This window comes from Chrysochloris asiatica, unplaced genomic scaffold (genome assembly GCF_000296735.1).
Source record: "Chrysochloris asiatica unplaced genomic scaffold, ChrAsi1.0 scaffold00037, whole genome shotgun sequence".
NCBI classification, from domain to species: domain Eukaryota; kingdom Metazoa; phylum Chordata; class Mammalia; order Afrosoricida; family Chrysochloridae; genus Chrysochloris; species Chrysochloris asiatica.
Genome location: NW_006408555.1, coordinates 7356457 through 7383282, shown reverse-complemented (window position 1 = coordinate 7383282; position 26826 = coordinate 7356457). Strand labels below are relative to the sequence as shown.

Genomic DNA, 26826 nt, shown 5'->3' with positions numbered 1-26826 from the left:
AAGGTTGAAAATAGAAATACCTTATGATCTAGCAATTCCTCTACTTGGTATTTACCCACAAGAAACATGAGCCATAACACGAGTAGATATATGCACACCAATGTTCATAGTAGCACTATTTACAATAGCAAAAAGATGGAGGCAGCCAAAGTGCCCATCAACTGAAGAATGAATAGACAAACTGTGGTTCATACACACAATGGAATACTATGCTGCCTTGAAGAACAACAAGGAAGCTGCAAGCCACCGCATAACATGGATGAACCTTGAGGACATTATGTTAAGTAAAATTAGTCAGTCACAAAAGGAGAAATATTACATAGGACCACTACTGTAAAAGGCTAAGAAAAAGAACCCAGACTAAAGGGGGGTGGGGGTGGGCATTTCTTTGCCTGTTACTGGGATGTGGGGGATGGGGTGAGGAGAGGGAGGGGAAGGTGCAGCACAGGGTAGGAAATAGACACAGGATAGTTTGGGTGCTGGGGAGGGGGGCAATACACAAGAAGTGGGAGGGGAATGGAAGAATAAAGCAGAGAGGAAAACAATTATTGGGCTAAGTGGTACAGATGTAAATAATGATGTAAGTACAACCTTGGAACAGCAGGGCTCTGGGATACAGAGATTTAGACATAGTTGGAATGGGCAAAAAGGAGGAAATAATGTTGAGATGCTTGGCTGTCTTTTGAATCTTGGTTTCCCTGGCATTCCATTATAAAATAGATGCTTGAGGAGGAGAGAAAGGAATAGCCAGAAATATCACCATAGAAATCTTGTAAGTCCATCTTCTGCCTATAGCTGATTGGAATACCTAAAATGGGGCTACAACATGTCCAGTGAAGAAGGCTTCCTGCAGAGCCTCTGTATTACATAAGACCATAGGTAGAATCCTGAACCGTATCCAGAATCTTCTGAGGTGAGAAATTTCCACTTGAAAGGACAAGCAGACCAGCCTGGAAAGGCTAGAAGAACAGACGATACTTCTTGAAAAAAGACCTACAGAAAAAATACAAAACAATATAGGCAGCCCGACTGATTACTACAAGAACAAGCAAGCTTCTCACCCAGGAGATATCAAGGCAAGTGGTCGGGTTCCCTCAGTGGAAGTCCCCTCAAGGGGAATACACGCTCTGAATGGTGACCATGTACGTCACTGATAAGGGGAAGTGAGGGAAAAACAGCAATGAAGCTGTGAGCTAAGCCTTGCAATGTGCAATAGATTCCTGTGAACCCGGGTGGAGACCTGGTTGGCCAGCAGTGTGGGAATACCTGGTGACTCTTGGGCCCAGAGTCAGTAACATAGCCACAGAGGACTAGAGTGGAGAGTGAAGCTTTCAGCTGATAAGAAGAGAGGGCATGTGCATAAGAACACCCACACTTGGTGATAATACCCACTTGACTTGGCTTCAATGACTGGATGGTCAGAGTTCAACCAGAAGAATAAAGAAGAGGAAAAAAAGAGTAATCTAATACAATTTGATGAACTTGACCTACACCTATGGATGCAGTAGCTCAAAAGAGGGAACAAATCTTTACAGCGAGGATCATTCTCCCACCCCCACCTCCATACATAGAGTAGACAGGGATGGGCAACTTGGACATTGGCTATCCAAAATGGGGGGCTACAAAGGCAAGAAGTGACTAGCTTACAAGATTTCAAGAGGGAGCCTAGATCCAGAGGGTGTAGAGGATTGATTGTGAGGGTTGGAAATGTAAAGGTAGACCTTTTGTAGCAAAAGGAGGGTAGTGATTAACTTTGCAGTCCAGGAGTGGAGATCCCTGGGACCATCAAAGGAGAATAGCAGAGAGTGGGACCCTACCCAGAGAAGCAATGATGCCAGAGATGAAGGCAGAGACGATGACGTGAAGAGATGGAGCAGATGGGAACTCTAGACCCAGAGAGGGAGAGGGGCTGTATGCTGACGATCGGGGGGTGGGGGTGGGGCAGGCTTGCAACCAACACTGTGGCTGGTTGGTGATGCATGAAGGGGATTGTAAGCATGGCAATGAAACAATATACGATAGGATGAATGTAAAGCTAATGTTCCCCCATGTAAACTATCACATAATTCACACACACACACAAAGAATATGAAAAGTGGCAGAATATCACCCATCAGCTTTATTCAAATGGAAGAATAAATGTTGAATTCGTTGGTCTGCATTTTTAGTGTTTACATGAAATTTCCCAGCTCAGTGTTCATTCAAATTCTTACAAAATCGATTGCATGGGTGGAATGAAACATATAAAGACTCAGCCTATTTCCTGTAGTAGGTTTTCTGTTTGTGTTTCTTCCATTCTGTTACTAGAAACAGTATCGATTCATCTACTAGAAAGTTCTTGGCGCCACTGAAGGCACTGGGCCTGTGAGTGTCTCTGCTTTAAGCTGCTGCTGGTTAAAGATTTAATTGGTAAAGGGGAGCTTGGAGCACTTTCGGTGTGGCACTGTGGGATAAGCATTGGACAGCTAACTTCAAGGTCAGTGGTGCAAACCCACCAGTCTCTTGTTGGAAACCCTGTACAGGACACCTACAAGTTGAAACTGACTCCACGTCATTTAACAACAAGAACAAACATTTCAAGAAAGCATCCTCGAAGCATAGTGGGTTATGAGTTGGGCTGCTAATTGCAAGTTTAGCTATTCGAATCCACCAGTTTTTGTTTTTTTAAAGAAAAAGAAAGATAACATGAAAAGAATACTGTTGATTTTAATTTACATTTAGTTATGAAACCAACTATAGTTCGATTTCTAGAAAAAAGCAAACACAAAACAGCTTTTCCCGAATCCTTATTTTGCTAAGATGCAAAGTGAGAAGAGAATAAGAAAGGCCACACACTTGTTAGACCAAAAGGTCATAGTCGCGTAGGCTTTTGACTCACATTCTCTGGAGATTTTTCCTCCTCTGTATGTTCCTCCAGTTGCTCCATGCTTTCGTGATAAATGCTCAGGTGTGTAGTAACTGACCAGGCATCCTAGTGTGGCACTGTAGGATAAACACTGGACTGCTAACTGTAAGGTCGGCAGTTCAAATCCATCAGCAGCTCCCTAGAAGCCCTATACAGGGTCACTATGAGTCGGAACTGACTCGATGGCGCTTCACAACAACACTGAGCGAAAACTCTGGTGGCAGCATGGTGGGTAGGTTCTCAGCTGCTGGCTGAAAGCCAAACTGTGGGAGAAAGAAGTTGTCAGTATGCAGCTGTAACAATTATCTTATTGTTGTATGTTGTCCAATTGTTTCAGATTCATAGGAGTAGCTGGTGAGTTTGAACCACCAACTTTACAATTCAAACCATCCTTGAGGTCCAGCGCTTATCCTACAGTGCCCCACCAGGACTTCAAGTCGGCTATGACACACCTGAGCATTTGTCTCAAAGAAATGGAAAAATTTACAAGGCTGTAAAGATTACAGTCTTGCAAAACCTCTGGAGCAGGTCACTATGGGTCAGACTGAACTGGACAGCAATGGTTAATGGTTAGCAATGATTAACAACTTTTCTTGTGTTTATTTGACATTCACTTCGAGCAATCCAATTATAAAATGGGCAGGAAAAGCCCCCAAGCCCCACCAAAACACAACGAGCCATTTCATCACGTTATTATAATTCTTTTTGATGGCCCAGCAATGCCATCTGTGGCTGGTGGTACTCTTCCTAGTCTTTTGATAGGACTCCAGTAGTTGTTACCGCTTCGCAAGGCTTTTGTAAGAAATCACAAGAAGCAGTGTTGCTTAAAACAACAAAAATGTGTTTTCTTAGAGTTCTGGAGGTCAAAAGTCAGAACTTTTGGTGTTAGCAGAAATTTACTTTCTCAGAGATCGCTAAGAAGACTTTCAGGCTTCTTTCAGCTTTTCCAGCTTCTGGAGGTCTCAGGCATTCCTTGGCTTGTGGAAACATCCCGCCAATATTTACAGGGCTCCTTTGGCCCTTGTCTCTGAATCTTGTCTTCCTGAGAAAGATGTCAGTCTTTGAAGCCCTAATCCAGTATGGTTTTACCTTAACGATATCTGCAAAGACTCAATTTCCAAATAATGTCTCATTCACAGGAACCAGGGGGCGAGGTATTCCACAGACAATTCAGGAGGTCGTAATTTCACTCAAACACTCGTTTTCTAGGCTATCACTGCTCCTACATCTTTCTAGGGGACAGAAAGAGGATAGTAAAGAATAAATTTTCATTGAGATTTCAACTAAAATTTCAGTGTTGTTGCTGGCTACTGTGGAGTCGGTTTTGACTCATGGTGACCCCAGGTACAACCAAACAAAATCTCACTTTGCCCTACACCAACTTCACAATTGCTGTGTATTTTGAAGGTCATCCAACCTAAGGGGCTCATCTTACAGCACTGTCTTGGACAATATTCTGCTTTAATCCATATGGTTTCCAGTGACTAATTTATGGAAGTAGATCACCAGACCTTTCTTCCGAGTGTGTCTCAGTCCAATGTTCTGCTGAAAATTGTCTACTATGAGTGACCCTGCTGGTATTTGAAATTTCAGTTTCTTGCCTCATAGCAATATGGGAACCTCCACATAGGACAAATTGATAGACAAATGGTGGGCATTTAGATGGAAAGTCTTTTATTTAAATTTTTTATTTTAGACTTGTACCTCCTTCCCCTTAAGCTGAAAATCTTGGTTCCTCACATCGCTGACATAATAACTTATTTGCTTCGTTTTCAATATCCACAAGAGAGTTCAAAATAATAGTAGTGGCAGTATTATATTCTGTAATTATGTGACAGTCATAAGATTAATAAGTGCAGGTTTCAATTGTCAGTCTTCATGAGTCTAGCTAATGATTGAGAAAGAAATAATCAACTTGGATAGTCATCATTTTTCGGTCCTGAATGAAGTAATGGATGCAGGCAACAATCATTCTTACAGGCTAAACCCTGTATGAAAGCTGATGGTGAACTTTTATAGTTGGTGATTTAGGCTTGTGCCACCTGAACTCACAGTTTATTCAGCATCCCTGGAAATGGGGTGTCAGGTTCGCCCCACTGTGGTGCAACAGAGACACTCGGCACCACCTATGAGGCAGCCTGCCCCAAAATGTGGATCCCGACTCTAATCAAGCTTGTAGATCAACTTTACAGGAAATAGAAGCACAAAAGAAGAATGTTAAATAACCACGCAAGGAAGCTGCCCGGCAAGAGAAGGATGTGCTACCTTGTCAAGGACAAAGAAGAAACATGAGGGGAAAAAAGAACAGAATTTTGTGCAATAAAAGAGGTTAAACAGCAAAGACCATGTGATGTATGGATGTTGTTGATGTCCTGGTTCTCTAGAGAAGCAAAACCAGAGAAGTTTTTATTTAGAGAGAAAGAGAGACAGATTGATTTTTCTCAAGGAAATGACTCACATGGATGTAGAGGCAATGGCAAGTCCCAAGTCCGTGGGTCAGGTATTAGACTAGTGGCTTCTCCCAACTCACATATCCTTAGGGTATGTGAGTTGGGAGAAGCCAAGACTGGCAGGCCAGATGAATCTAAGATTAGCAGGCTGCAGAGGTGAATGAATCCCAAGATCAGCAGGTACTATGGCAGACTGCTGGCTCAAGTCCCAAGAACTAGAGATCAGCTGATCAGAACCAGATGCAGCATCCAGGGCATGCTAAAAGCTAGTGAGCTTTGTGAGAACATGTTATTGGTTGCCACTGACTCCTCTACAATTCATGGCAACCTTGTGTGTAACAAAACCAAGTGCTACCTGGCTCTGTGCTGTCTTCCAAGTCCTTTGCATGTTTCTGAGTTCACAACTGTGATTGCTGTCACAGTCCTTTCACTGAGGGTCTCTGGTAGCGTAGTGGTTACGAATCGGGCTGTGAACTTTAAGGTCAGCGGTTCGAATCTACCAGCTGCTCTGCGGGAGAACGATGAGGCTTTCTGCTCCCGTAAGGATTTACAGCCTCGGAAACCCTGTACAGGGTTGCTATGGGTCGGAACCGACTCAACGGCACTTAACAACAACAACAACAACATAACCAAATGCGATGTTCTTTTCTAGCATTTGGTCTTTTCTGATGATGGGTCTATACGTCACTATGGCTAGTCGTCCTCCGTTAGATCGGCTGGTGGGTTCGAACCATCGACCTTTCAGTTAGCAGCCCAAATGCTTAATCCACTGTGTCACCATGGCTTTCAGCACCTATAAAGATTTACAGCTTCGGAAACCCTGCAGGGAAGTTCTACTCTGTCCTCTAGTGCCATTGTGAATCGAAATTAACTCATATGTTGTGGGTTTGGTTATGTTTTTTAGGTTGTATCTGTTAGTCATGGTCAGAGAGGGGAACCTTTTTTTCTGCCAAAATCTGTAACATCATTTGAGGGCCATATAAAATTATCAACTTAAAAATTAGCCTGCTATATTTGGTCAAACATTAATTAACTCACCCCTAATGTGATGGCTAAGGAGCTCTGGTAGCGTAGTGGTTACGAATCGGGCTGTGAACTGCAAGGTCAGCAGTTCGAATCTACCAGCTGCTCTGCGGGAGAACGATGAGGCGTTCTGCTCCCGTAAAGATTTACAGCCTCGGAAATCCTGTACAGGGTCGCTATGGGTTGGCATCGACTTGACGGCACTTAACAACAACAACAACAATGTGATAGCTAAGGAGCTCTGGTAGCATAGTGGTTATGAATCGGGCTGTGAACTGCAAGGTCAGCAGTGTGAAACTACCAGCTGTTCTGTGGGAGAAAGATGAGGCTTTCTGCTCCTGTAAAGATTTATAGTCTTGGAAACCCTGTATGAGTCGGAACCAACTCCACGGCACTTAACAACAACAATATGATGGCTAGAACTTTAGCTGCGTTGGCAGGGCCAGACTAAATAATTTTGAGGGCATTATACAGCCCATGGGCCAGATACTCCCCACCTCTGGTCATAGTGGAGACTTAGACATTTGTGGATTTCTGGTTGACATGATATGAACTGTGGAGTTTGCTTTATAATACTGCCCTGAAAGGGAAAAGATGTGTGGGATGAAATAAAAGATGAATCATTCTTGTAGTAGGATAATGGGTGCGGGGTCCATTATATTATTTTCTGTTCTTTTGCAGTAAATAGTTGAAAATAAAAAACAGTAGGAAAAAGAACACCAAATTTAAATGGCAAGGATCAGAGAAAGGGATGCAAGTGAGAATCTAAAGCAGGAAGCCTGATATGAACAAAGATGAGGGCAGACAGTTCAAAGTAAATCCCGGATACGGATATGTGTGGCATTTAGGATGCAAGTGGAAGATCCCAAACAAGCGAATTCACTGCCATCGAGTTGACACACAGAAATCTTATAGGGCAGAGAAGAACTAGCCCACAGGGTTTCCCAGGTTGTAAATCTTTAAGGAAACACACTGTCACATCCTTCTCTCTCAGAGCATGGCAGACTCCAACTGCTGACCTTTCGGTTGGTAGGTGAGTGCTTTAGCCACCGTACCACCAGGGCTCTGCCAAACAAAAGACAGTGGAGATAAACCTGGAAATGTGGATCCAAATCCAATCAGAACGTCTTAGAGGCTAAGCTTAAGGAACTTGGACTTTATTCTAAGGTCAGTTAAAGTTCTGAGAAGTTGTGGGCTCTTATGATGTCAGGGACCATGGACCAGACTGATGGTGAGGCCAGGGATGGGAGAGAGTGGGCCCAGGAAAACCAGGTATTCACAGCAATAGATGGTCACAGAAAGTTGGCCTGGAATATGATCTTTTCCTTGAAAGACTGGTCATCTTGCCATTCAGCAAGCATTTGCTGAGCATTTCTGTAGAGCCAAGCAAGAGGAGTGAGGCAGACCGCCCACAGCAGTGTTGCGTCTAGTTGCTTCTTGTACCCAGGATCCTCTATAGACACACATGGCCCACAGAAACTTGGCCATTTCTAGTGTTTATCACTCTGTATTCTAATGATCTCTCTAATCTCGGTTTAAATGGAGCCCCTCAGCTCTAGGACTGCTCTGTTTATAACACCCATCACTCTCGATTGCGATTATTTATGTACTATCTATTTTTCCCTGGAGCAGAGTTAGTTTGTATTGACATTTGGGGCTTGCCTGGGTATTGCAGGGTGTTTAGCAGTACCTCTCTGGCTTCTGCCAAGATGCCAGCATCCACCTCCCCATCCCGACCCCCATCTCCTGCCTCAAATATCTCCAGACATTCCCTGGTGGGGGGCGGGAAGGGAGGAGGAGGGGAGAATCCCTGTCTTAGATGAGTGTTTTTCAATCCTGGCTGCACATTAGAACCACCTGGAGAATAATTAAATGAGTCTCTCTAGGGAAATGGGCTGAGTACTGACGTACATTAGAATTCCCCAGGGGTTCTCGTGTAACTTAGGACCGGGACGTTTTGTCCTAACTTGTAAGCAGGGGTAGTGGGGGTAGGTAGTACTGCTGGCGCCAAGAAGCCCTGTTGGCTTAGTGCGTTAAGTGTTGGGCTAACCACAAGGTTGGTGGTTCAAACCCATCCATTACCCTGCCAGGAGCTAATCAGGCTTCCCTACTCCTGGAAAGACTTACAACTCAAGAACCCTTAGAGACGGAGCCGCTCTATACTGACCTACAGATCAGTGGCAGTGGGCCTGGCTAAGGCCTAACGTAGCCATCCCCAAATGAATGAATTGGTGAATGAATGAATGAATGAATGAGGTCAAGGAGGAAGGGACGCTCCTCAGAAGTTAAAAGTGGCCATTAGGGCACACCGAGTACTGTACCGTCTTTGTTTACGCATCATTGAATAGGTTCTCCCAGTTTTCTTTCCTTTGGCGGGGGAAGCTGGCTGGTGCCACAGTGAAGCCAATTACACTGAGGCACCCAGGAAGAAAGGCCAGGCAATTTACTTCCAAAAGACTACAGCCTTGAAAACTCTATGGAGCACAGGTTGACTCTGACACACGGAGGGTCACCATGAGTCAGAATTAACTGAAATGATAACAGTTTCACAAAAAAAATTAATAGTTTAAAAATTATGTTCCCTGGGTCCCTGCAAAGATATCCTGATAGGAGTGGGATTCGGAAGTCTTGACCGAGCTCCCGTACCACCCACAGACATTCCAAGACCAGAACCTCTGTGTTGTCTGGACGCTTTCCTTACCTCTTAACAACCTCTAGTGTTGGCTGGGGATCTCTGAAATTCTGGCCATCTCGCTCAGCTGACCACACATCCCCATGGTCATCATTGGTTTCAGACACGTCGGCTGTGAGAGTACTGTGTCAGCAGCTCTGAGCTGGCGTGTGGTGCAGCGTTCTGCTCTGCTGTGTCCCCTCGAGAGGTGAACGGCTGACCCATGACCCATGACGATGCCAGTTTCTGCATCATGCCCCAGGTGGGTGGGGGACTGAGCTGAGCTGACTCTCGTGCCAGGAGATGCAGGAAAGGACATACAGAGAACTGTGTCAGAGTCAGAGGAGGCTTTGGCCCTGAAAGGAGATGTGGCTTAGAAATGGCGAAAAAATTGAGGTAGTGAAAAGCTCTGAATTTGGGGAACAGCAGGCCAAGTTCACTAGAGACACAGGACTGGGGAGAGGACACCCCACACGCTCCTGTGAAGCAGGGGCTTCTGTGGAACTTGGAGTTGCTATCTCAGACCCCACTGCACACGTCTTCCTGGGTGAGCAGCTCTTTGTCATTTGTGCTAATTCATGGATGATGGAAGTCCATCCTCATTGAAGATTCTGACATCAGCGATAGAGACTCTTTTCAGCCAAGAGCTCCCCACTTCATGCATGGTGAAGTGCATAAGAACTTCATGCATAAGAACCTCCCAGGTTCTTAAGGAAACACTGAAGCATGCTCTGTCATTGTCATTATTGTGTTCCGATTCCTAGTGACCCTGTATAGGGTTTCCGAGGAGCTGTTGGTGGGTTTCAATTGCCGACCTTGTGATTCATGGTCCAGTGCTGATCGTACAGCGCCACATCAGGAGACCCACATGCGTTAGGAGACAGTAGAGGGGCAGATTACCCAGAAAGCACTGTATGCAGCGGCTTACCTTGAGCCAAGCACACATGGGCTATATTATGCAGATTTGCTAATCTGTTGAGCAGTGTCACACGGCTTTCATCATTTCTTTGATGTGGTGGGAGGGCAGGTGAGATCGTGCACTGCAGATTGGTGAGAAGGCACAACTGGACCCGATCACGCCTTGTTTTAGTGAATCATGTCTCAGCTGAGCAGTTGTGACAGAGTTTACGCTCTCAGTCTCTTAGTGTACCATTGAACATAGGGATTGCGGTAGTATAGATGTATTCATGAAGCTGATGTTACAGAATAGGAATCCTGGTGGCACAGTGGCTAAGCGCTCAGCTGCAAAGCCAAAGGTTGGTGGTTGGAAGCCATAGAGCAGCTCCTCGGCAGAACAGATCTGGTAGCCTGCTTCTGTAGAGATTGTGAAAGTGTCAGCGGTTCTCACTTGCAGTGATCCTGTGGAGCTTTCTGAGGAGTGACTGGTGAGTTTGAATCCCCTGCATTGCACTTAGCAATCCAGCGCCTATCTTACAGAGCCACACCAGGAACCCTGGAGATATTACAGCTTTGGAACCCTGTAGATATTACAGCACTTCGACACTGTCTTGAAGGGGGCGCTATGCACAATATGTTCCAGGAAAACTACACTTACTTCCATTAAAACGGAGACACAAAAGACCAGCAACATCTCAGGGCCTCACTCCCGGATGGTTATTATCTTTAAAGAGTGCTACAGGTACGAGGGATGGAGCTCTGGTAGCGTAGTGGTTATGAATCGGGCTGCTAATCTCACTGTCAGCAGTTCAAAACTACCAGCTGTTCCACAGGAGAAAGATGAGGCATTCTGCTCCTGTAAAGATTTACAGCCTCAGAAACCCTGTACAGGGTTGTTATGAGTTGGAACTGACTCCATGGCACAGAACCACCACCAAGGGAATGAGGGAATGGGGAGGAGTGGGGGTGGGGTGCCCATGATTTGCCCAGGTATTTGCCCTTCCTGGATTAGAAGTTGTGTCTTGTTTGGCCCTCAGGGAAGTCTTCAGTGTACCATGGTTTTTTCTGTTGTTATTTATCTTGTGCTTCATTATGCCACCAATGATTTCATGCAGAACAGTTACTATAAGCTTGAGGTTGGTTATGGGATGGATTGCTTAAGCATTGAACGAGGGAGGGCCAGGTGCTTCCCCCAGCTGTTTCCCAGACGGCTAAACAAACAAGCCTTGACCGGATGATCTTTTTGCAGATTTTACAATGTAGTCTCAGGTCACATCAGTGAGGAATGCTCAAGGTGGAAATTCATACAACCAAGCATCATTCCTACAGGGGAACATGTGTCCATCTGAGGGACAGCCATTGGGGTCCTTGGTTTTAGCTGATGACCCCGATGGGAATGTAGGCCCAGAGTTGGCGCATCTCCTGATTTGTTAAGTAAAAACATTCACTGCTCTGCGTGTTGAGATGAAATCTCCCAGTTCAGAGCGTCAATTCAAATTCTTACAAAACAGACTGTATGTATGGGCTAAATGAAATATACAAGCACTCAGCCTGTTCCTGATATGTAGTAGGTTTCCAGTTCGTGTTTCTTCCATTCCGCTACTAGAAACGCAATTGATTCATCTGCTACAAAGGTCTTGGGGCCCCTGAAGACACTGGTCCTGTGAGTGTCTCGGCTTTAAGTTTCTGCTGGTTGAAGATTTAATTGGCGAAGGGGAACTTGGAGCACTTTTGGTACAGAGTAAGGGAGAGCACTGGTGTGGCACTGTGGGATAAGCACTGGACAGCTAACTGCAAGGTCAGTGGTTCAAATCCATTAGCTGCTCCTTGGTTGCTATGAGTGAGAACTGGCTCACCAGCACTTAACAATTAAACAAGAGGAGAAGGGGATCACTGTCAGAAAGCAGTTAAGGTGCTTGGCTGACTCATCCATCGCTGTGGTTAGAATCACAGAGATGGTCCCAAGGGGGTAGAAAATACCACTGTTTACTTAATAAACACTTGGATAACAACAGGCTCTCTTCTGAGTCCTTGGATACATCGTATCACTTCATCTTTCTAACGTAAGGCAGGCTTTGTATCACTCCCTCTTTATAGATGAGGAAATTGGACACAGATGGGGTTCAGTAAGTGGTGGAGCTGAGCTATGAACCCAGGAGGCTCCAACCTTTTCTCTCTGTAGCTTTTTTAATAGGGAGAGTTTTCTCTAGTAATGAAAAATGATGGTTTTGAAGACTATGTAAAAACATACAAAAATGTTTCATATAATATTAATTTTTTTAAAAATATGTGTACTATATAATTCTAATTGTTAAAGGAAAATGTGGGGTGGTGGTTATGTGCTGTGGAGTCACTTCTGACTCATAGTGACCCTGTACAGGGTTTTTGAGTCTATAAATCTTTACGGGAACGGAAAGCCTCATCTTTCTCCCATGGAACAGCTGGTAGTCTTGAACTGCAGACATTAAGGTTTGCAGCCCAATTTGTAACCACTATGCTACTAGAGAGCCATAAAGAACAATGTGTAGAGGAACTTATATGTAGGTTTGACAGGATGTTTCTACATATGTATTTCTATTTGCTGTAAGTCTACCTGTGACTATTAGTAGAGCATGGTGTTATTGTTAAGCGCCGTTGAGTCGGTTCTGACACAGAGCAGCCCTGTGCGGGTTTCTGAGGTTCTGCTGGTGAGTTTGAACTACCAACCATGTGGTTCAAATCGACCTTGCTGTCAAATGCTTATCCTATAGCACCGCACTCCATAGCTAAATAGACAGTGGGCAAAGTTAAGCTTCTTAGCCATAACCAAACACCTAGAGGGAATGATTTGCTGGACCTGGGGGCTCAGGACCCTAGTCTTGGGGGACACCAAGGTCAGTGTTGTTGCTAAGTATCATCAAGACGGTTCTGACTCATAGCGACTCTGTGTGGGTTTTCTGAGGTTTTAAATTTTCACTGGAGCAGAAAGCTTCATCCTTCTCCCATGGAGGAGCTGGTGGGCTTGAACCATGGACCTTGTGGTTTGTAGTCTAGTGCTTATTATATGGAGCCACTACATGCCCCAATTCATAATAAAAAAAAGTTAAAGAAAAGAAGAGGAACAACTCGTAGCAGGAAAAAAATTGCCAAAATTATAACTATTTGGATAACTTAGGATTATTTCTTCTTTTTCTCTCTCTCTTTCATTGTTGATCATGAGGCTTTATTAAATAATTTTCCAGCCATGACAAGGAGGCTTATACAGGTTTACAAATTCTTCCTATTTCTTGTTTGTCTCTGAATGCTGTTTCCAAGGGAACCTACTAAAGTTCAAAGTGCATGTGCAGTGACAAATGCAGTACCTTGTTTTATCTTTACAGGGCGGGTGTATTTTATTTAAGGGACTTGGCTTCTAAGATCTCCCACCTCACATTCTTTAGAACTGATCTCAATTTAAAACTTAACCCAACAAAAGATGGGGCCCATTTCTGGTCACTAGCTTTGAAATAATACCATTCTTAATGTTGTTTTTCTTTTAATTCAAGGGGACTCACATCATTTCCAGTTTTACATGAAATGAGTCTTTGTTACAAAGGTTATGATGAAATGCTATTTCAAATTCACTTCATTCTTTACTGAATAAACAGGACTCTGGGTGAAGATGTTTCCAGTTAGAATTGAGCTCCTGGGTGGTACCTATGATTAACAAATTCAGCTGCTATCAGAAAGGTTAGAGGTTTGAGTTCTCTCAACGGCACCTTGGAAGAAAGTCCTGGCAATCTACTTCTGCAAAAGCAGCTACTGAAACCTTATGAAGCATACTGCACTCCGATGCACACGGAGTTGCCTTAAGTCAGAACTGATTTAGGCTTACTGGTTAGATAATAGAGCAATCTCAAACACATAGCTTAAAATCACCCCAGCAGCAACCTCATCCTCTACTGGGGGAAGCCACCTAATAACAAATTCTTGTTGAGCCCCGGCTGTCAGTTAGGACCCCTGACACACAGGCAGAAGGCTCTCTCCCTGCTCTAACTGTACTCGGTGCCGCTGTAAGAACAGCGCTTGACTGCCAGCCACAAGGTCAGCAGTTCAAACTCACAGCTGCTCTGTGGGAGAAAAAGAGGTGGTTTCCCACTTCTGTAAAGATTTACAGCCTTGGAAACCAGCCCTATACAGGTCACCATGAGTTGGTACTGACTCGATGTCAGTGAGTTTGTTTTGTTTTTACAGAAGAATGGCAAGTCTGTCTTGGAAGAAATACAGCCAGAGTTAATGTTCCTGAGAAGTGAGGATGTTGAGATAATTTATATATGTGGTCAGGAGGGATCAGTCCCTGGAGGACATTATACCTTCTTGTGCAGAAATGCCTATTCATTCAACTGATGTTTTTTTATTGATCACCTACTATGTGCCAGAATGGCCAAACTTCGTCTCTCATACTTCGAGCATATTATCAGGTGGGACCAGTCAATGGAGAAGGATATCTATCATGTTTGGTAAAGTGAAGGGTTGGAGTAAAAGAGGAAGACCCCTAACAGGAATGAGATGGGAGGGATTGGCACAGTGGCCGCATTAATGGGCTCGGGCATAGCAACGATTGTGAGGTTGGCCCAGGACCAGGCAGTGTTTCGTTCTGTTGTGCACCGGGTTGCTATGAGTCAGTACTGATGTGATGGCACCTAACAACAACAACAACAACATGTGCCAAAAGAGCCCTGATTGTGTGGTGGGTTACATGCTGGACTTCTAACCATAAGGTGAACAGTTCGAATCCACAGTTGCTCCCTGGGAGAAAGAGGAGGCTTTCTGGTGTGGAGCTATAGAATAAAGCACTAGGTCACAAGGTGGGTTTGAACCACAAGGTCGGTAGTTCAAACTCACCAGCGATCAACCTTCAGAAACCCTATCAGGGTTTCTACAAGTCAGAAATGACTTGGTGGCACTTAATAACATCAACAAAGATTTACAGCCTCAGAAACCCCATATGGGGTTGCTTTGAGTCAGAATTAACTCAATGACTGTGGACAACGTACCAAGCCCTGTGCTTCCCAGGGCTTCAATATTTAAACGTTTCATTTCCCACATGTTCAAACCAAGACCCGTTTGTGCTGCAACTCCAGCTCTGCCACATCCTAGCGACACAATGAACTGAACCCTCTGCATCTGAGTTTTCTCTTACTTCCCAGGGTTGCTGGGAGGATTCAATGAGCTAATGCAAGCGAGGCTGTCTGGGACTTGGTAAGCATGAAATCTGTGTTAACCCAAACCACTTACTGAAGAACCAACTTGGGCTCATGGTGACTTTATAGGACAGAGTAGAGCTACCTTTAGGGAAGTTCCTTTAGGGAAGCAGAATGCCACATCTTTCCCCCGAGGAGCAACTGGTGAATTTGAACAGCTCACTTTAGGTTCACAGCTGTGTGCTTAACCACTGTGGTACCAGGATTTCCTTCAATAAGTACTAGTCATTGTTAGATGTTATCAAGTTGGTTCCAGCTCATAGCGACCCCATGTACAATGTAATGAAACACTGTCCACTCCTGTATCATCCTCAGTTGTTGTGTTTGAGTCCATTGTTGCCGCCACCATGTCAGTCCATCTCCTTGAGGGTCTTCCTCTTTTTTGTCGACCCTCTACTTTACCAAGTGTGATGTCCTTTGGAGACGGTCCCTTCTGATAACAAGTCAAAGGTACATGAGCCGGAGTCTTGCTATGTTTGTTTCTAAGGAGAAATCTGATTGTACTTCTTCCAAGACAGATTTGTTAATTACACTGTACTAGATAATGGAATCCTGGCGTGGCACTGTAAGATAATCACTGGACCACAAGTTGATTTAACCCACAAGGTTGGCAAGTCAAACTTATCAGTCACTCCTTGGAAACCCTATACATGGTCTTAAGTCAAAACCAACTCCACAGCACTTAACAACAACAGGTATGTTCTAGTGTGGAGTCCTCCTGTGACACTAGTAGGTAAATGGGCAAGGTGGGTTTGAACCACAAGGGTAGCGGTTCATTCTCACCAGCTGCTCCTCTGAAACTCTATACAGGGTTGCTATGAGTCAGGACTGACTTAACAGCACTAAATAACTATAAGGTATGTCTTATACAGGGTTGTTATGAGTTAGAATCGACTTAACAGCACTTAACAATAACAGCAGGTATGTACTTATCATCCTGGATAAGCACTGGACTACTAAAACAACAACTAACCACAAGTTTGGCAGTTCAAACCCACCAGTCACTCCTTGGAAACCATATACAGAGTCGCTATGAGTCAGAACCAACTGGATGGCACTTAACAACAACAACAACAACAATAATACGTATGCACTGGAGTCTTGGTGTGGAGCTGTAAGATAAACATTGGACTATAGATTGGAGGTTCAAACCCACCAGCCGCTCCTTGGAAACCCTATACAAGGTCTTTCTGAGTCAGAAGTTAGTTTTGGTGTGGTGCTGTGGGTTAAAGCACTGGACAGCAAGGGCGCTTTGAACCACAAGGTCGGTGGTTCAAACTTACTAGTTGCTCCTTGGAAACCCTGCACAGGGTTGCTAGGAGTTGGAACCAATTCACGGCACTTCACAATAACACAGTTGGATTAATTTATCAAATCCTTCTGTCTTGTCGTGAAGGCTCTGTTTTGTTCTCTGGGTTTCTGGAGGGTACAAGGATTATCTTCACCTGCAGGGAGTGGCTCCCCAGCCAGTATTTTCTGAAGGGCCTCTGGTCTCTGGTTACTGATAGTCTCCACAGATATCAGGGCCAGCCCAGCCGGTCCTGAATATCTCATGTCACAGCCATGTCTGGATTAGAGCCGGGAGACTGATAAGGGTCACTCATGACATGCTGGGCCTTGTATGGAATGTCCCAGGCATGTCTCCTTGACTCCTACTCAGCTCAAGGAGTGAAGTCCTGGACAGCTAACCCTACTTTTCAGATGGGGAGACGGAGACTCCCCTGGCCATCATCTCTGCTATTCTCTGACCTCTGTCTCTCATTGTCAGTGTCCTCATCTGTGAAATGGGACTGTAACCTCTCCAGTAGATATTTGGGAACTAACGTTACAACATGATGGTGGTGGTGGTGATGTGCCATGGAGTTGTTTCCAACTCATAACGACCCTGTACAGGGTTTCTGAGACTGTAAATCTTTACGGGAGCAGAAAGCATCATCTTTCTCTCACGGAATTGTTGGTAGTTTTGAACTGCTGACCTTGAGGTTAGCAGCCCGACTCGTAACCACTACGCTACCAGAGCTCCCTTATCTTGGTCAGTAGTGGTGCTGAAGGGTTCCCGGGCCACACAGCACTGTGTTCACTGTCTGTGAAACTTGTCACTGCCTAGGGTCTGACCCAGGAACTCTATATGTCTGGTCACAGGTACATTTCTGTAGGGCAAGCCACATGCACAAAACCATTCTCCGTGTATGTGATAGAGCGGGAATTCTAAAGCCCTGACTTATACCAAGGTAGCTGTCTGTCACAGGACCCTCTATCTCATCCTTTGGCCCAAGTGGGAAACCACGCACACACAGAGGCCTGGTTCCTGGGCCTGGATGCCCAACGAGTTGTTCTTGTTGCTACATGCCATCGAGTTGGTTCCGACTCCCAGAGATCTTGTATAGGGTTTCCATGAGTGGTTGGTGTGTTTGAATTGCCAAATTTGAGGTTCAAACAGATCTTTCAGTCCAGTGCTTATCCTATAGCACCACAAATCCAAAGTGGAAAGGATGAACTTCAAAACCATGCTGTGTGACAGTAGCTAGGTACAGAGGACCATGTGATTTCCAGAGTAGGCATAGCCCAAAGCTAGGAGTCCGCTGACTAGAGGTTGCCAGGAGTCCTTGTGTGGTGCTGTTGGTTAACGCCCTGGAATGTAACATTGGTTTGAACCATCAGGTTGGTGGTTCAAGCTCACCAGCCACTCCTTGGAAACCCTATATAGGGTTGCTATGAGACAGATCTGACTCCATGGCACTTAACAACAACAGCAGGGGCTGGGGGAGAAGAGTCTGGGCAGTGAATGCTAATGGTTTCTTTTGTGAGGTTTCTTTTGGGATGACGAGAATGTGTTAGAACTGGCTAGTGTCTGTTATAAGTGCTGGTTGCACATTGTTATGAATGCACTAAATGTCACCAAACTCTACACTGTTGTTGTTATTAGGTGCCATCGAGCCAGTATCGACTTATAGTGACCCTATGCACAGCAGAATGAAACACTGCCCGATCCTGGACCAACCTCACAATTGTTGTCACACTTGAGCCCCTTGATGCTGCCACTTTGCCAATCCATCTTGCTGGGGGTCTTCCTCTTTTTCTCTGACCCTCTACCTTACCAAACATGATATCCTTCTCTAGCAACTGGTCCCTCCTGACATGTCCAAAGTATGAGAGATGAATTCTGGCCATCCTGGTCTCCAAGGAGCACTTTGGCTGCACTTTTTGCAACACACATCTATTGTTTCTTTTGGCAGCCCATGGCACATTCAATATTCTCCTCCAAAACCATAACTCAAATGCATCAATTCTTCTATGGTCTTCCTTATTCACTGTCCAGCTTTTGCATGCATATGAGACTACTGAAAATACTTTGGCTTGGGTCAGACATACCTTAGTCCTCAAGCTGACAACTGTGCTCATGAGGACCTTGTACCGTAGACCAAGAGGCAGTTGTTTGAAGAGAACATGAGAACACCGACTCGCTTAAAATTAGGAAAGGTGTGCAATAGGGTAGTATTCTTTCACCATATTTATTCAACCTGTATTATGAGAAAGCAATCCGAGAAGCTGGGTTATATGAAGAAAAACGTGGCATCAAGATTGGAGTAAGACTTATTAACAACCTGTGTTATGCAGATGATACAACCTTGCTTGCTGAAAGTGAAGGAGAAACTTGTAGGAGTGGATCACCAGACCTGCTTCTTGCGGTGCCACTGATCATCCAGGGTTTGGACGACTGTGCCACCTAGGGTCTTCCTTCCTACACTCATACAAAAAGAAACCCCCAAAAGAAACAAAACAAAAAATACCTCATTGACCTTGAGTCAATTTTGACCCACTGTGACCCCGTAGGACAGAATAGCACATTGCCCCATGGAGTTTCCAAGGTTGTAAATCCTTACAGAAGCAGACTGCCTCATCTTTCTCCCAAGAAGAAGCTGGTGGGGTTGAATTGACACCCTTTCTATTAGTAGCGGATATGTAATATACATATCACATTTCCGTGTATTCACAGAGCAGTAGACAGAGGGGTTAGCTATATGCTGCCTATAGCTGGTTCGTTTCTATCCAAAGGCCTGGAACATGAGAAAGATGTGAGTCTTCATCTTCTATAACCCAGATGGAACTGACCCCTGTGGACAACCCTTGCTATTGCCCAGTGCAAAAACCATGTGGAGGTTATATCTGACTTCCCCTGGCTTCACAATGGGGAAAGAGACTCAAACTCAAAATCAGCCCAAGGCTGATGCCTATGGAGTGAAGATCAGACATGCTTCCACCCTACAACCCTCTTTATCCTATTTTGACCCCAACCATCCCTCCCACAGCACTCTCTGCTTCATATCTGGGTTCGACAATCCATTTCAATGGCCACACAGAACTCATAACAATATGAACTCATGACTTGGGGTTTATTAGGGAAGTGAACAGGATATAATTAAGGATCAAAACCAACTCAGGACACAGCAGTTGTCCAGTCAGGAACACCTCTTGTCTGCCAGACGCAGGCATGCCTCACTCTTGTCTTTGGCCTCTCAGTCATGTGTTGTGTCTGCCTCTGCCTCAGTCCATGGGCCTAAAGCCCACAGCTGCTCTGTCTCTTCAGGCCACCATCTCTGCCATTGCCTCTGCTGTTGTGGTTTTTCTAGGTAGGGATCTCATACTCCACTCATGCTTTTCTTGATGTCCCTGGGGTCTTCCATTCCTCCTTCTGAGATAGTTCCTTTTAGACCTAGCTGGATGGCAAAACTAACCATTACCAACCTTAGAGTCTGTATACCTTATTTGCATGATCCTGCCTGGTAACTTGGTGAGAATTCAGAAGACATTGGATAGTATTCTGTTATTCCTCCAAAATGCCCAACCAGCTCCTAAGTGCTAGTTTTAACAAATGCTTTACTGATGAGTTTATGGAATGATAGAGGTGTCATCAAACACAATACAGAAAATTCTATTGGATGTCTCAATTTCCCCTCTTTGACCACTAGTCATTCCTCTTCCGTTCATTTCCTCTACCAGCCTTTCTCCTTCTACCTATTGTTGTTGGGTGCTATCGAGTTGGTACTGACTCATAGTGACCCTATGTAAAACAGAAGGAAACACTGCCTGGTCCTGGGCCAACCTCACAAATTGTTGCTACACCAGAGCTGGTTGCTGCTGCCACTGTGCCAATCCATCCCGTTGGGGGTCTTCCTCTTTTTCTCTGACCCTCCACTTTGCCAAACATGATATTGTTTTCCAGGGACTGGTCCCTTCGGACAATATGTCTGAAGTGTGAGAGACAAAGTCTGGCTATCCGGCTTCTAAGGAGCATTCTGGCTGCACTTCTTCCAATACAGATTTGTTTGGCCTTTTGGTAGTACACAGTACTTTTAATATTCTTCTCCAACACTATATATGAAATGCATCAATTATTTAATGGTCTTCCTTATTTACTATTCAATTTTCACATGCCTATAATGTTATTGAAAATACCATGGTGTGGGTGAGGTGCATCTTAGTCTTTATACTGACATCTTTGCTCTCGAACACTTTAAAGGGGTCTTGTGTAGCAGATTTGCCCAGTGCAATAAGCCATTTGATTTCTTGACTGCTTCTTCCATGAGTGTTAATGGTTGATCCAAGCAAAATGACGTCTTTGACAACTTCAATCTTCTACCCATTTATTGTGATGTTATTTATTGGTCCAGTGGTGAAGAATTTTGTTTTCTTTACATTGAGGTACAACCCATACTGAAGGCTGTGGTCTTTGATTTTCATCAGTAAGTATTTTTAATCCTCTTCACTTTCAGCAAGCAAGGGTGTATCATCTGTATATCACAGGTTGTTAATGAGTCTTCCTCCATTTCCGATGCCACGTTTTTCTTCATATAATCCAGTTTCTCAGATTATTTGCTTATCATACGGATTGAATAAGTATGGTGGAAGAATACAACCCTAATACACACCTCTCCTAATTTTAAACCATTAAGTGTTCCCTTGTTCTGTTCGAACAACTGGTCTATGTACAGATTCCTCATGAGTACAATTAAGTGTTCCAGAATACTCATTTTCTACAATGTTTCCCATAGCTTGTTATGACTCACACAATGAAAAGCCTTCACTCAATCAATGAAGCACAGGTAAACAAACACCTTTCTGCTTTACAGTGAGGTTTATTCCCACCCCCTCTACACACAGAGTAGACAGGAATGGGCAACCTGGACATTGGCTACCCAAAATGAGGGGGCTACAAAGGCAAGAAGTGACTGGCTTATGAGCTTTCAAGAGGGAGCCTAGATCCAGAGGGCATAGAGGAAGGTAGAATCTCCACTGAGTAGTATCCAATCTGTCTGGGCGGGGCTGATGACAGGAGATGTGGATAAGTCTCCTGTGATACAACAGTGAATAATTGTTATCAGGACTGATTGTGAGGGTTGTAAATGTAAAGGTAGACGTTTTGTAGCAAAAGGAGGGGAGTGATTGACTTTGCAGTCTAGGAGCAGAGGTCCCTGGGACCATCAAGGGAGAAGAGCGGAGAGCGGGACCCTATCCAGAGAAGCAGTGATGCCAGAAATGGAGGCAGAGATGATGATGTGGAGAGATGGAGTGGCTGGGGACTTTAGACCCAGAGAGGGAGAGGGGCTGTGTGCTGATGAGCTGATGACTCGGGGAGGGGGGATAAGGTAGGTTTGCAGGGTATACCCTTTAGTTGGTTGATGATGCATGGAGGGGGTTGTAATCATGGAAATGAAACACTATACAATAGGATGAATGTAAAGCTAACATTCTCCCATGTTAACGATCACATAATTCACAATAAAACATTAAAAAACAAACAAGCAACATCTTTCTGGTATTCTCTACTTTCATCCAAGATCCAGCTGACATCTGCAATGGTATCCCTCATTCCACAGCCTCTTCTGAATCTGGCTCTGGAAGTTCTCTGCCAGTGTATGGTTGCTGCCGTTTTTGTATTATATTTAGTAAAACTTGACTCTCATGGGATAGCAATGATATTGTCCAATGATTTCCACATTCCATTAGGTCACCTCTCTTTGGAATGGGCACAAGTATGGATCGCTTCTAGTCAGTTGGCAAGAAAGTTGTCTTCCAAATTTCTTGGCAGAGATGAGTGAGTGCCTTCAGTGCCACATCAGTTTGTTGAACGGTTTCAATTTGTATTCCATCAATTCCTGGTACCTGGGTCTTTACCAATGACTTCAATGCAGCTTGGACTTCTTCCTTCAGGATCATTGGCTCTTGATCATATGCTACCTCTTGAAATGGTGGAACAGCAGCCTTTCTTTTTAGTACAGTGACTCTGTGTATTCCTTCCATCTTCTTTTGATGCTTTCTGCATCACTCATTAATTTGCCCAGAGAATCCTTCAATACCACAAGTCGAGGCTTGAATTTTTCCTTCAGTTACCTCAGCATGAGAAATGCTGAGCGTGTTCTCCCTTTCAGTTTTCTAACTCCAGGTCTTTGCACATTTTGTTACAATATTTGACTTTGTCTTCTCAAACTGACTTTTGAAATTTTCTGTTTGGCTCTTGTACCTCCTCACTTCTTCTGTTTGCTTTATCATCTCTACGCTGGAGAACAAGTTTCACAGTTTCTTCTGATATTCGTTTTGGTCTTCTCCATCTTTTTGTCTTCTTAATGACCTTTTGCAATCTTCCTATTTGATGTTCTTGATGTCATCCCACACCTCTTCTGGTCTTTGGTCTTTAGTGGCTACAGCATCAAATCTGTTCTTCAGATGATCTCTAAATTCAGGTGAGATATATTCAAGGTCATATTTTGTGTCTTGTGGACTTGTTTTAATTTTTTTCAGCTTCAGCCTGAACTTGCATATGAGCAATTGATGGTCTGTTCCACAGTCTGCCCCTGGCCTTGTTTTGGCTGATGATATGAAGTTTTTCCGCACTCTCTTTCCACAGATGAAGTCAATTTGATGTCTTTGTATTCCATCTGGTGAGGTCCATGTGTATAGTCATCTTTTATATTCTTTAAAAAAAGATATTTGCAATGAAGAAGCTGTTGGTCCTGTAAAATTCTATCATGCCATCTCCAGCATCATTTCTATCGCCAAGGCTATATTTTCCAAGTACTGATCCTTCTACCTACTTCCCCTCCCCCAATGAAACAAACAAACAAATCTGTTGCCATTGAGTTGATGCCATTTCAGTGCAGTGCACCACTGAGTCCATTCAAACTCAAAGCAACCTTACAGGACAGACTGCAGCTACTGCCCCATAGGATTTCCTAGGCTGTCATTCTGATGGGACATCCTTTTCTGAGAGGAGCAGCTGGTGGGTTCAGACCAATGACCTTTCAGTTGACATGTAGCTACTGCACCAATAGGGCTCCTTCACAGCTCAAAGTGACTCCATGTATTAGAAAGCATCCTTGTGATGTAGGTGGTGCTCACAGTTTTCACTCGATTACTACCCTAAAAGTGAGTGATTCCAGCCTGCCCTGTGATACCATGGATGAAGGGCATGACCATCTGCTTCTATTAAGCAGCCAAGAAAACCCTACATCACAGTTACGCTCTGGCAAAAAGAGATGTAAGGATTTCTCTTCAGGGAACAGGGAAAATTGCAAGTCACATATGAAAGTCCTCCTTGTTAAAAACCTGTTCTCTTCTCTTTGGTTCTAGCTCACTGTATTGCTTTGATCCTCTGTAGGCTGTGACACCGGGATTGGCCATGTTTTGTCCAAGTATCTGGATGAGCTGGGCTTCACAGTATTTGCGGGAGTGTTGAATGAAAAAGGACCAGGAGCAGAGGAACTTCGGAGAAGCTGCTCTTCAAGGCTCTGTGTGATACAGCTGGATGTCACCAACTCAACCCAGATACGAGAGGCATACAGCAAGGTGTTGGAGAAGGTGCAGGACAGAGGTACCGCCTTCCGCTACGTCTCCTCTGTGCCCTCAACTCTTCCTTATAGACATCTGCTTCTGATTTCATTTTTTCATCACTCTTTCCCTCCACTCACTCTGGATTCTGACAAAGCCTGAGGATACTTCTACTGAGCTTCGACTGTATGCTAGGGACTCAAAGTCCTGAGAAGAGACTGACATGGTCCCGTCCTTACAGAACTGACAGACTTCTTTGTGTCCCATTCCCTCCAACTTCTACTAGGTCACCTTCTCATTAATGCACCCTATACCTCCCTATGTCTCTCCTCACAGTTAATACTAATGGGCTAGATTTCCCCAGTTGAAAGGACAACTCTCCCCTATTAGCTACTGGTCTTTCTCATCTCTTGTTCTTTCAGGGACAAGCTCTTTGGGACCCTCATCACCCTTGGTAATTAGTAAAACCCAAACGCAATGTCATCATGTGCATTCAAACTCACAGTGACTCTCTATAGGATTTCTGAGTCTGTAAAGCTTTAGGAGAGCAAACAACCTCATCTTTCTCCCAAAGAGTGGCTGGTGGGTTTCAACCCTCCATCTTTGGGTGAGCAGCCCAATGCCTACCTCACAGCACTTCCAGGGCTGCTGGACAAGTTAGTTGGTATTATGCTGAATACCAAGTTCTTAACTTATCTGAATATTTGAGCTGGTTGACTATTCTTTTCTGCCTTGACTTTGGGATCTCCAGGCCCCTATTGACCTCCTAGCTTTTGGATCACTCTTTCTGCTTCTCCTTTCCAGACTCCTTCCTCTGTCTGCCTCCGTCTAAGTGTCATATTCCCCAGGGCTTCATTCTCAAATTTCCCCTAACTTCACATTTCCTGGGCTATACTTCTCACTCTCTGAACTAGGATTTCTCAGCCTACTCTATGTTCGAATCACTTGGGAAATGTTTACAAGTTTCCATGCTTGCATCAAGATTAGCGTCATAATTTGGTGGGCAGCAATACAAAATGAGGAGTCCTGGTGTGGTGTTGTGGGGTAATGTGCCAGACTGCAAAGCCATTTGAACCCTAAGGTCAGTGGTTCAAGCTCACCAGCTGCTCATCGGAAACCCCATACAGGGTCACTATGGGTTGGAACTGATTTGAAGGCACTTAACAACGACAACAACAATGCAAAATGAAAATAGGGGACATTGTTGTTAAGTGCCATCAAGTTGGTTTTGACTCATAGCGACCCTGTATAGAGTTTCCAAGGAATAGCTGGTGAATTTGAACTGCTGACTCTGTGGTTCAAACCAACCTTGCAGTTGAGTGATTATCCTACAGTGATCTTGTTGTTGTTGTTAAGTGCCTTCGAGTCTATTCTGATGCATAGCAACCCTGTGTAGGGTTTCCAAGGAGCAGCTGGTGAGCTTGAACCACTGACTTTGCAGTCTGACGCATTAGCCCACATGCCACACCAGGACTCCACAGTGATCTTAGTCATTGTTAAAAATGACTAAGGATTGAAGATAGTGACACAAGAGTGTTAAACCAAGCATGGGGGTCTCCAAGTGTTTGCCCTGTGTGCTTGCACAGGTCCCCCCATGGAGCTGCCCCTACCACTATCCAATTAGACCAGCACTTTTAGGATGGGCTCTCAGGCGTTAGTATTTTTTGAAGCTCCCTACGTGATACTAATGTTTGGCCAGGATTGAGATACACTGAGATTTATGCCAATAACATTCAGATCCGTATTGCCAAGCTAGCCCACCTTTCTCATGGATAGATGGTCTACTAGATGCTCTTCTATCCTAGAGGTTCCAACCTCAACTTGTCAAACTTGACCCTCATTACTTTGACCCCATGGCTGCCAGTCTGCAAATCAGTCTACCCTCCTGTGTTCCATGGCTTAGGGACACATTGCCAGCTAATTGGTCATGTGAGCCAGCAGCATGGTTGTCGCTCAGACCTCCAGCTTACCCTTAGTCCTGCTTACTGCTCCTGGGTCTTGTCAAGTCTACTTCCTGGATATTGACTGTCCTAGCCCTTTCTCACCATCTCCAAGCAGTTCTTGCTTAGCACAGGCCCTATCCTCCCTCATCTGGGTTACCACCATGGTTGCCGTGGGGCCTGTCTTTCCTTCCCCATCGCTTTCCAAATGGAGAATAATGTTCACAACATGCATGGCTTATAATGCCATCCATGTCCAGAAGGTGCTACAACAACAGTGTTTACTGGGCTCCTTCTGTGGGCCATGCCTGTGGTAGGTGTTTTACTTTGTCTTATTGAATGGTTTGGCATGACCCTATCAGTTGCCAACTAAATAATCTAAACTCTTGAGCAAGGATTTGAAGGCCTTTTAGAATCATGGCCCTTGCCAAAGCCTAAATCTGCAGTGCTCACTGCTCCACTCAGTAAACTGAATGGTTTCAAGAACATAAGGTGTTCATTATGTTCAACAGCTTCTCCTGAGTGAAATGTCCCTCTTGCCATTACTCCTTTTTGCCAATACTCTTGCCTTTGTCCAACTGCAGACTCTATACCCACAGGAGATCCAGCTTCCTGGTAAACATAATTATTCCCTTCCTCTTCTGGGCACTCTCTCATTATCCTTTTGCACATACAGAGTGTTCCTGTAACTATCTGTCTGTCTTCCACTCCTCCAACTACACTCTTAGAGAGTAAGAGTCATGCATCTGCTCGGATTCTTTCAGATGAAGTCATGCAATCCATTTCAAAATGGCTAAAACAAGAGAGGAGTCCTGGTGTGGCTTGTTGTTGTTGTTGTCAGGTGCCATCGAGTCGGAACCGACTCATAGCGACCCCATGCACAGCAGAACGA

The 26826-nt window shown here is 44.5% G+C and overlaps 1 protein-coding gene across 1 annotated transcript in view; it reads left to right on the top strand.

Moving 5' to 3' along the window:
* HSD17B2 (hydroxysteroid (17-beta) dehydrogenase 2) overlaps positions 1-26826 on the top strand; it is a 73890-nt gene that overhangs the window by 17640 nt on the left and 29424 nt on the right. Inside the window, exon 2 of the mRNA XM_006860297.1 lies at positions 23825-24037. Coding sequence (XP_006860359.1) covers positions 23825-24037 — 213 coding nt within the window. The remainder of the gene's footprint in view (positions 1-23824; positions 24038-26826) is intronic.